The sequence below is a fragment of the Pempheris klunzingeri genome, chromosome 7, assembly GCF_042242105.1.
Source record: "Pempheris klunzingeri isolate RE-2024b chromosome 7, fPemKlu1.hap1, whole genome shotgun sequence".
NCBI classification, from domain to species: Eukaryota; Metazoa; Chordata; class Actinopteri; order Acropomatiformes; family Pempheridae; genus Pempheris; species Pempheris klunzingeri.
The window spans coordinates 20,686,323-20,697,459 of NC_092018.1; the positions used below are offsets into that span (position 1 = coordinate 20,686,323).

The 11,137-nt window shown below is 41.6% G+C and overlaps 1 protein-coding gene across 1 annotated transcript; it reads right to left on the reverse strand.

The window, feature by feature from the left end:
* Positions 1 to 1,809: 1,809 nt before the first annotated feature.
* On the reverse strand, positions 1,810 to 10,029 carry ccdc125 (coiled-coil domain containing 125). Its single transcript, XM_070833462.1, has 12 exons — positions 10,022 to 10,029; positions 9,225 to 9,496; positions 8,215 to 8,273; positions 8,040 to 8,126; positions 7,672 to 7,749; positions 6,152 to 6,237; positions 5,984 to 6,066; positions 5,615 to 5,727; positions 4,599 to 4,703; positions 4,342 to 4,492; positions 3,744 to 3,862; positions 1,810 to 2,336 (listed from the first exon to the last, which is right to left on the reverse strand). Exons 1-12 carry the CDS (start codon positions 10,027 to 10,029, stop codon positions 1,932 to 1,934), a joined length of 1,566 nt encoding a protein of 521 aa, XP_070689563.1. The 3' UTR covers positions 1,810 to 1,931.
* Between the last annotated feature and the right edge of the window lie 1,108 nt (positions 10,030 to 11,137).

The following is an 11,137-nucleotide window of genomic DNA, read 5'->3' on the forward strand; positions in this document are numbered from 1 at the left end:
AAAAGAAGATCCTTTGACAGATGTGTTATTTGGAAATTAGTAGTGATTCAGATGCTACTATTTCGACAATGAATTCTACAGGTGTTCTAAAAGCTGGTGAAGACATAGTTGACGCACGAGGTAAAGAGCCTGTCAGAACCAACAGAGTAGGAGGTTAATGGTCTGTCTTCATCACAGCACTTCATCATCTGAAAACTGTCCAGTGTCCCTAACTGTAAGAGATTTACTTACAACAATTGAATGCAGTAATCTATTGAACACCTTAAGATCCATACCATTCTCCATCATTTGCAGCTGTACAATTAATTGGTATGGTTTAAAGCAGCTATATAGACGGTTATTTTCATGAGACAGTGCTGATTTCACCTCCATGATCCTTCCTTGAATCGTCCAGTTCTGTAAAAACACCAGGAAACATTGAGGAGGATTGCACGGCAGCAGACTGAGCCGACTGCTGACCTCAAACCTTCGTTTCAAGCAGCAAATTTAGCACCTCATGTTTCATTGTTCACATACAGTGTTGAGCATATGTAAGTGTTGGAGGTTGCAAAAAGGGTCTTTGCCCAAGTCCCTCAGTTTATTCTGAAGCTATGTGGCGAGACATGGCTGAACTGGCTGCACTTTACGCAGAGCACATTCATGAAAAATAAACTCGTATTCTTTTGAGTGTGCTATTAGTGTGAGTTATTCTACTGATGCTGGAAGCTGAATAATACATACCTACATGAATACACCAGAGTCCTGGAAGCAAGGAGGTGGATTAAACCATATGTCCACTGAGCAATGCCCCTCTGATTCTGAGAGGGACAATTTTAGGCAAACACTGCCCCCAGCTGGTCTCTTCCTGTGCAGCCTGCTGTCATTTATAGGACAAAAAGGATAAAGGGACTATTAGTAGTACTTCAGATGAAAAAATACTACTAGGAAAGTCCTTCAGCAGCCACTCTACATGGCCTATTAAAGTATTGCAAAGTTTTTATTGGTTTATAGAGATTGATAGTAAAATTGAATCAATGTAATCATTAATGAATAATGAAATGAGAATACAAAAAGACATAATAAATATAAATATTTTACAAAAAAAGCAAAGGTTAAAGAAAAGTCTGGTTAATTCATTCCAATTTTATGCTAAACCAGTACTTTCATTGTTAAAAGTGATACTAAATAAACTTAGCAGTTTGCAATGAGTCACTAACCCACATAAACAGGGCGTATTTGTGGATACTCTGTTTGCGGGTTTAGAAAACATGACACACAGGCCAATCTGAGTCAGATTAGGGATGTTTGAGTTTTTTTCCTCCATGTACAGTTCATCATTATTCATCCACACTCTATTCTGTGAACAGGAACCCTTCCTACTCCTGCACCAGTCACTCACGCCTTGACAAATGCTCACTGCTGTCCACAACTGTTGACAATTTTCTTTTGAACTGTTCCACTAAAACATGTTTTTCACTTTGAAAACTGCTGGAGACATTTCGCTTTGTTTCATATCAGCAACGCCTAATTTAAAACGTTCTCCACAAAGCTTAAGAAATTGATAAAGGACACTCACAGTATATCAAAAAAAAGTGCACTCCAGGATACTAACTGACTATGATATTCACAAATTGCAGGGACAAACTACTTGTTTTGCATGTTGATTCATCAGATTTACTTTGTCAATCATCAGATGCTTGAAGCTTCATGTGCTTGCAGATGTGAATCTAGCTGTAAAAACTGTGTTAGTGAGACGCAGTACAGATTTTTGTGGGGATGTATGAGTGGCCCATTTGTTGTCCCAGCTCAGCTCTGCCCATCCTCTGAGGATGATGTAGCTGCTGGAGCTCATTCCTTCTCATACTGCCCATGTGACATCACAGATGCTACATTCAAGAAGAATCAAACTGGCTGCTGTGTTTTGGCTGAGGCAAGGCGATCCTGTGGATGGATCATGGCTCTGACTGTTGGATTTCTGACTTATGGGTCTTGTGGTTAGACGCTGTCTGGATGTCGGTCTGTGATAGGTCTGACAGCTCCTGCGGTTCAGTCCTGGACAGACATGGTGGTTGCCCTGACTGAAACTGGGAATCTGGCGGCTCTAGTTGTTGCCGTGCCTGGATGTTGGACTCCGATGACACCTGTAGTCGTATCTCAGACTCTGATGTATCAGACGTTTGCAGAGTTTGGTCTTCTGATGGGTCTTGTGGTTGTTCTGATGGGATCCTGGACTCTGATGGGTCTGATGGCCGGCAATGTGAATCTAGAGACAACTGCTTTTGCAGCTCCTCAGCATTGTGGGCTAACATGATGCTCACCTTCCTCTGGTGGGCCAGGGCCTCCTCCTTGTCATTCAGCTACAGCAGGAAACACACAATGAAAAAAAATCTTTATCTCTGATGATAAAGAAAATCTTAATAAAAAGACAAGGAAGTAAGGCAAAAACAAAGTTTTAAATAATTAACACATGAAGAAAAAGTTACCGAAATACGTTCAAGAAGTCAGGAAGCTCTGCAACAGCAGTTACAACTGATCCACTTGAAGATGAGCATTACTACTGACTGTTAAAATAACATTCAACTGCTGACCCTATCTACGCCACATGCACAGAAGTTGGATAGACAGATATTATAGAGATAATACAATACGCAACAAAATAGAACAAACTATATCAAAGGGTCTCTAAAGGCAGAAATAAAAATGAAAACTAAATTATAGCACAAATAGATCAGCTTGGTTCTATTGGCAATGTGGGCGCACAAGATAGTGATATGATGATGTGCAAAACCAGCAGAGAGGTCCGTGCCCTTCACTTATGGTGGATTGCGAAGTCTGAGGTGGATCTAAGGACTCTACAGCAGCAAGTGCTTCTGTAGGGTGAAGTACACTCCCATAGACTTCAACAGGACTGGCACCAAAGTCTGGCGTCAAGCTGATCCCGTCTATATGTTTCCTTTTCCAACACGGACTGTTTTTCTGTCATGTTCTCTCATCGGTAATACACACAGGCGAAGAAATAACACATACTAACTGTAAATACAAACACGTAGCAAAGTTTGAGGGAGCATATGTTTGAATCATCTGCACGTGCTGCCGTTAAACAAAGTGCTTACTAGACTGTCTAACAGCATCTGACAATGGTTGTCATTTTCAAACAGACTGAGTGATCGGCCAGGCGCGCAGAATGAAAGTAAGGATGGTTTGAACCTCTGTCTCATGTCCTCTATTTTCACTCTCCATGCAACAACTTCTGTCACTTTTCATGTAAACAACCAAGTGCAGCACCTTGAATGCCTTTAAGGGGACACACCGTTACTCCCATTTGTACAATTCACTCTGTCAAGAGTTGATAAAACAGCAGATGTTTGGAGGGATCGGGGATTGCGGCACAGGTATGCAACCAGGAAGAGGCCAGAATAAAATGACACTCAGTTTGAGTTTCAGTGATGAAGATGAAGAGGAGAAGCTGGAGGGAAAAAAATTGGTCGCCAAGTTGTCTATTACAATCCCCTCGCTACGCTGACAGGGACATCCCTCCTCCACCATCGTTCAGTGCCATTCACAGCTGGTAGAAACACTTCTGACTCTACATTTGGAATGAAAGAGCTACTCTGAAGCAGACTGAGGCCTTAATATCAACAGGGGAAAGAAGGGAGTTACATTTCTTTTCCTAGTTCATGGGGAAGGCACAATGAAAACACGAGGGTCATCCTACGCTGTGATCTCTAGATAACAGGCAAAACACTGTGAGAAGAGATACTAACCAAGTCCAACAGTCTGTAGAGAGTCTCCAAAAGATCATCGGGCATTTTCCCCTCCAAACTGGAAGGCAGCAATCCTCTCAACCTTTGGCTGACACTGATTATAGGACTCCTGTTAGCACCTGGACGAGAGAGACACACACTTCTCTAATGATTCCAATAAATGGAATTATCAAGGATTATTTAAAGCTTCATGGGGAAATCAGTGGCAGTGAATAGCAGTGAATTCTTTCCTTAGACAGGGAAATCTGGGCTCCTTCTTCCATTTGAATTCCAAGTGTGTGTAGTAGAAGTCTGTGACTGAATTAATCTAAAATTCAATACTCAATAATCAAAGTCAAGATTGAGTAAGTAAGGTTGATCAGCGTACTCTGGAACTTAGTTGGTTAGCCCTCTAATTCAAAATTCACTCATTCACTATAATTCACTGTGTACCATGTGAAAACTACCAGGCCTGCACCTTTAATTCAGGTCGGTACAGCTACAGGTATGTGCATCAGGTTTATTAATGTATAGACTGTGGACAGGGCCCACTTAATGAGGGACAACCTAACCACTTCATCTGATCTGATGCAGGACACCGTGCTGATAGTAGACTTGCCTTCAGCCTTGCACTGATGGGATTTCAGGATGTTGGCCTCAGCCAGCAGCAGGAAGTGCTCACTTCGTTTCCTCAACTGCTGTTCAAAGGCGATACGAAAAGCATCCGCAACCATCACCGCTTCCTCTCTCTTTGAACGCTGAGCATCCAGCTGAAAAACACACACACACACACACACACACACACAGAGCAGAGTAGTGTTCATTCAATGCATTCTTTGAGAAATTTCTCTTTTCAGATCAGACAGTTAGTTTTACCTCCTGCTGTAGCTGGATGAGCTGCTTCCTGCTGGCAGCAGCAGTCCGACTGCATGGACAAGCTTCAGCAACACCCAGACACCGGCAGGCCCCTAACACTGCCAGCTGGGGAAAAAAATCAGAGAAGAAGAAGACTACTATTAAATCAACTCCTGTTACTTATCAATATAATATTATATTTACGTGACGAGCTGAAAATGTCCGTCTCATTCCTAGTTTCTACCACTACACATGCTGCGCTGTTAAGTGAGGTTTCATTTTCTGTGTAGCAATCATGACAATCAGCATAAGAAGTCTGATTCGGTAGAATGGTAATGGACAATTGTTAAAGGAATTGTGACAAAAAACTGTTACAAAACATTATAAGAAACTATGAGTGTAAAAACGTGCAGAAGAAAATCACCTGGAATCAAGAAATCTTGGAAAAGAAAGTTTCTTCTTACAGTTCAGGCTTTACACAGCCTAGTGTAACGTTTTGTCCTGCTATGCTTATCACATACATTTAGGAATAATTAATGGTCATATCCAATTTAAAGCCTTAAAGGGATAGTTTGTATTTTTTTGAAATGGGATTGTATCAAGCACCTATCCATAGTAGATGGAGGTCAGGGAAACAGGCTGGAGTCCTGACACAGATACTAAGTGATGTGTAGCTGTAGACAAAACAAGCTACAGACAGCAAGAAAATGTATTTTACGTATTTGGTTCACCTGAAAAGATCAATAATGAACTGCCTGAATCTGTTAACTGGGGGCGTCCTGACCACAATACACTATAACAATACACTGACTATGGATTAACACCTCATACACCCCACGTCAATAACTATGCCTTAGTTATAGTAAGAGAGATATGATCTGCTATAATGTTAACCTACCTTCCTCCTGCTCCAAGATAAACTAATACGATTGCAGCATCTGTATTATTAGCTGATCTTTGCCTTCCTTTCTGAACCGACTTCACAGTAGATATCCTTCTTTATCGTGTCTTTGTCATGTTGATTCGTGCTCTCTCACCTCCAGAACGCTTGCGTCTCTATCTGGGCTGTACTGAGGTTTGGTTCCTTGGTAAGCCCTCTGCTCTTTCACACTCAACATGGACAGAAGCTCCAAGCACTGCCGACGCAGAGCTGCAAACACACAAACACATCGTTTTCACGGCGACGACTAAAGACCGTGAGATACGGTTGAAAGGTCTAGAAAAAAGGCTCGTTAAGGGGACCTCGGGTTAAGATTATTTAGTCAGGATGCCAGTTGTGACCTTCAGTGACTTGGAGTCCCACACTGAGGGCCAGGAGCAGACAGATCCACTTCGCTTCACAGAGGGAGCTAATGTGTGCAGACATGTCTGGGTCACACAGGGATTCTACATTATTCATAAATTACCCGAATTTTCTGTTCGGAGCTGCTGGATCTCAGTCTCCCTTTCCTCCAGGTTGTGAGTCAGAGTCTTGTTCTCACTGAAAATTCTGATTCCAACAACAGCAAACACACTGAGGTTACAACACAAACCAACAGCACCAGACATGAGTGTGTGTGCGGAGCAGATCCCACCTGTTGTACTTCTGTTCCCACGACTGCTGACACTTCTTCGTCTGGAGCTGGCTGAAGCTCAGCTCCCACTGCAGACTGTTCACCTCCTACAAGCGACGGAGGAAACAGATTAGAATTAGCATGTTTTTATTCGTTTGACAGGTTTATAATCCAGTTTTCACACCAAGCCACAGGCATCTAGTTTTATATAGAAAGTTACAGAGCCCAGAAGTCCATGACAAAATATTTTCATGGCCATGTACACAATGTTCGTCCTTACTGACCCTTGTCCTCCAAACATGCTTTAATTAATCAACACCAATATTATGTAGTCCAGCTAAAAGTGTTCTCATTCAGCAAACTTGAAAACAGAAAGAAAAGAGGGGTATTTTTATGTTGAAACATGTTACCTTTCTTCTCTGATATGCCTCTGGTGCAAACACATTTCATACATTTCTAATGTTTACATCTCTATCTGAATGTCATAATTAAATGACCATTAAACGTCATATACTTTTGTCCCTAACTTCATTTGAACTGGTGTAAATTGTATTTCATGAAACGTTTATTGAAATACAGTGGTCCCTCGTTTACTGCGGGGGTTACGTTCTAAAAATAACCCGCAATAGGCGAAATCCGCGAAGTAGTCAGCTTTATTTTTTACAATTATTCTACATATTTTAAGGCTGTAAAACCCCTCACCATACAGTTTAGACACTTTTCTCAGACAGGCATTAACATTTTCTCACATTTATCTCTTGTTTGTTTGTCTTGCAAACAGGCAGCACTTAAAAGTCACACTGCTAGCGATTGAACATTTATGGAAATATGGCAAGCTGAACCCATTCTGTACTGTACAGAGACACGGCACGGAGGAGACTGATCGACATTGGTCTACAGTCCCTTAGCCAATCAGGACGCAGAACACAATGCGCGCTCATACACTGTAAAAAAAAAGCATGCAAAATTGCACTAAAACAGCGAGGCCGCGAAAGGTGAACCGTGTTATAGCGAGGGACTACTGTAATTCTGAAGTGTATATACTGTACTATAGATGCACTATAGAGTAGTAGTGTCTTTGGGATGTACACTACCTTCTGTTAACAATCCCACAGTACAATTGGTGCAACAGAAAATAGTAAATGAGTGAGAAAGGGAGGGATTTCAGACACAAAACCACACCACTAGTCAGGCTCATGTCAAAAACAGGACCTGGTCAGTGATGGTGAGATGTTATGTGATAGAAAAGTGGTCTACAAGCAAAACAAGCACATATACTTTGTGCTAAATTCATCTTCATTCATCATTTTTGAGCTATTTCATATTTTCAGATGTTTGCCGTATACTTTGCCACACATGTGTGGACTTCCCTGCCTGGAATGCACCTCTGCCCAGTTCAAATCAGCCAGAAAGTTATTGATGACAGAGAAATGTCTGTTAGTTCCGGCAGTTAGTTCCTGACTGATGAGTAGAAACCTGCTGCTGAATTTGAAAGCAAACAGACCGAGCCTTTGTTTGAGCAGGGCTGCACTTACACCTACCCTCTCCAGAGCTTTAGCCGTCTCCTCACTTTTCTGCAGCAGACTTTTAGTGTGAGTCGTGGCTTTCTCAAGAATGGCCTGTGTGAAGGAGAAGGAGAAACAGACAGAAAACATGCAGCAAGTTAGAGGGAGAGGACATAAAAGCAGTCTTAAAGGGTAAAAACTCCAGTCACAGAACTTTAAGTCGGCATTGCTTCACATGCAGGGGTCACAGATGAAAACCACCACTTAGGTAACAGGCACGCCTGCTCAGCAGCATTCCTGATGGGTACTTGTCTCATCTGTTGTTGGGGGGGGGGTATGATTTCAACTGAACTACAGAACACTGAGGATTGAGATGCAGTACTTCAGGTTGTGTGTTACTTTACCTTCCCTTGTAAAATCTTCAGAGCTTCATATTTGCCTTCGAGGTACCGATGTGCTGCCTCCAGCTCACAGCACAGCACGTCTATCAGCTGTCAACACAGAGAAGCCATCAGTCACATTCTGCTGGGCTCCAGTCAAGTGGGTAAAATGATATTAGCTATAGTTCATTTTTCCCACCGCGGTGGCTTCCTGTAGTCTGTCTTTCAGCTCCTCTTTGGACAAGTCAGCCACGGAACCTGCTGGTTTACAAAAAAACTTTACTTTGAGGTCATAGAAGTAATAGTGTCACGTGTTAAGAGCTAGCTTTACACATTCAGAGCAATTACACACCTCCTGACCTCTTTAAACAGCTGCTGGGTTTGTGCTTTAACTTGGAATTATTCTAAACTTAACCGTTCATATGGAAACACGTCGTCGTGTGTGCAGTGTTTTGTGACGGCCCTGCACTGATACATATGCAGTGGACACTGCTGCACCCAAGTTCAGATTAGGTATTATTTTAACTTGGATCCAAGATGCTGCTGTTGTGTTTCTGAATAGAATAGAATGAACACAGTAAAAAATATAAGTAGACCAAAGTGAAAGCATTTGCTAAGTTACAGATTCAACAACACTGTTTGTTAGAATCACTCTTTCCAACAGTGCGGTCACACTGTAGAGCTTTTTTAGGTTTTTCTTTGCATTCATTAATCATCAGAAGCATTATTGGAGGAAACAAAAAAAGATATAGTAGATATTTCCATTTAACTTCAGTGATATTGTTGGATGTAATTCGGGGACAGAATGATCTGGTGAATGGCAGCAAATATCACATTATGATTGTACAATTCTTCTAATGTGATCTACCTGTCCATCTACATCAATCTATACATGCTAGGCATTACAGTTACAGCCTTTTCGACAATGTAAATCAAATTGTGACGGCACAATAGGGACAGAGTTAGTCTACAGACAGCAAACACAACGATACAAATCATTTCCTGGCTTTGCTATTTAAAATAACAACTATTTTACTGTGTATTCTTGTATTAACAAATATGTGATGATTTATGTGGAATGAAAGATGAAGTCACATCGGCTAATTCTATTGACGGTAGAATACAGTAATTGAATGGCACCTTGCCTCTGTTTTCTTTCTCATTTATCTCTTCGGTTAAGGAAAAGAGTCAGCTCACAGGTTGTCTTACCGGAGCACGGCAGCTTCAAGCAGGCCCCCTGCTGCGTCTCTGCTGTCTTTAGTCCAGAGAACCAGGCCGCTTCTCCTGCCTGGCTGCGGTGCCTGAGCCGCTCTGCTACAGGCAGCAGGGTCTCCGTCACACCGGTGAAGCTTTGTCTGGTCTTTGTTGCGGAGCCGGGCGCTGTTCTGACTCCACTGCCGTCCCCCAGGTCTCCGTCCACCATGTCGTCATCATCCAGGCCGCAGGCCTCACTGACCTCCTGCATCTGCACCAGGTCCAACCTTCACCACAGTACGGCTCTGCTGAATGTGCAAAACCACATATTGATTTCCTCAGACTTAAATGGTTAACAAGAAACACACTGAAAACTTGTTTCTCACTCCCCTCTGGTACTGCTGCATTCCAGAAGATGATGCAAAGCATTAACTGTCAAAGATTTTAAACAATAAGGTAGAAGATGCCCAAACAGCTCTGGTTGCATGAAGCTAGTGTGGACAGGACTGTTTTATAGTCATGTTGGATATTTTATATGCTTTTGTATGTACATATACACGTGATTTGTATTTTCCCTCTTTTTTGTTTTATGGTCAGTGAGTCACATATTGTTATAAAGTTATCACAGCACCTGCATACAAAACAAAACATCAACTTCATATTCAACATCCACTCCACAACTGGTGCATGTCCATATTCCAAATATGAAATACATTCAGAGTTGAACCTGTGTGAATGTGTTTTAGATGAAGCTCAAACAGACGATGTAGCCTGTTCCTTTCTATATTAAAAGCACCAAACTTCATACTTACCTACTCATGCCTGTATGGGAACACTGAATCTTTTGGGGCGGTATTTTCCATATCGATTACACTTTTTTTTGCCCCTCATTTTTGATCTAATGCATTTAAAACTCTCTCTGGAGTCACTCTACAGAATGACAGATGAGGCAGGTGAGGCTACTTCAGCTGCTGTGACAAGATGGTCAAATCATTTGTGAAAAGTCCAACTAACTCTAAAACATATTGTATCCATCATGTTATTTTAGAACACAGTACAATAGTATTATTTTGTATTAGACTCTGTGGCTTAAACCAGAGTTAGACCACCTCATCACCTCATCAAGGAAAAGGTGTGTGTGTGTGTGTGTGTGTGTGTGTGTGTGTGTGTGTGTGTCATAAAGCACAAGTGGGCAGTTTATTCCTCATTAGATTAGTTTGAACATCATTTCGAGTTCTGGCTGTGGACCAGATGACATAAAGTCTGTGGCTGATTCTTTAGGTGAAACACACAGAGCCCAGACTGTACAATACACACTAGGAATAACTTGTGGATTCTAACATGAACAATGAACATGTCCTTGCTTTAATGACGAGTTACTTCCTCTTACCTGGGCTCTGAAGCACAGTGACACTGGGTGTATTTCCAGGTGTTTTACAGCCTCCTCAGACTCACAGACGAGAAGACAGTTTAAAGTAAGCTGTTATTCTAGTAGCTTCCTTCGAAGTGAGAGCAAAGCTGATCTTTACCTCTACCAGCTTTAGTGAGAAAACAAAGGTGCACCCGGAAGCGACAAGTCACAGGCGCTAACTACTACTGCTTCCGGTCAATACCACCACAATAAAGTCCTACTTTTTTTTTATACAGAAATAAAAGGACGTACCATAAGAATTAAGAAACTTTCTGAAAAAAGATATAATAAGTAACAACATTTAACCTATGACAGATACTGTGTGCAATTTAAAAATCTTCTGTGTGGTTACTTTTAATTCTGTAATCCTTTTTATTATTTGCGTATGATATTTGTTATGAGACGTGCATACAGTATTAAAAGTATTTCAAGGAGGAATCGTGTCGTCAGTGTAGGTTGAAGGTAGTTCCAGGAGCAGACAGTGAGTCACCGTCACCAGAGGGAATATTTCAAAGCA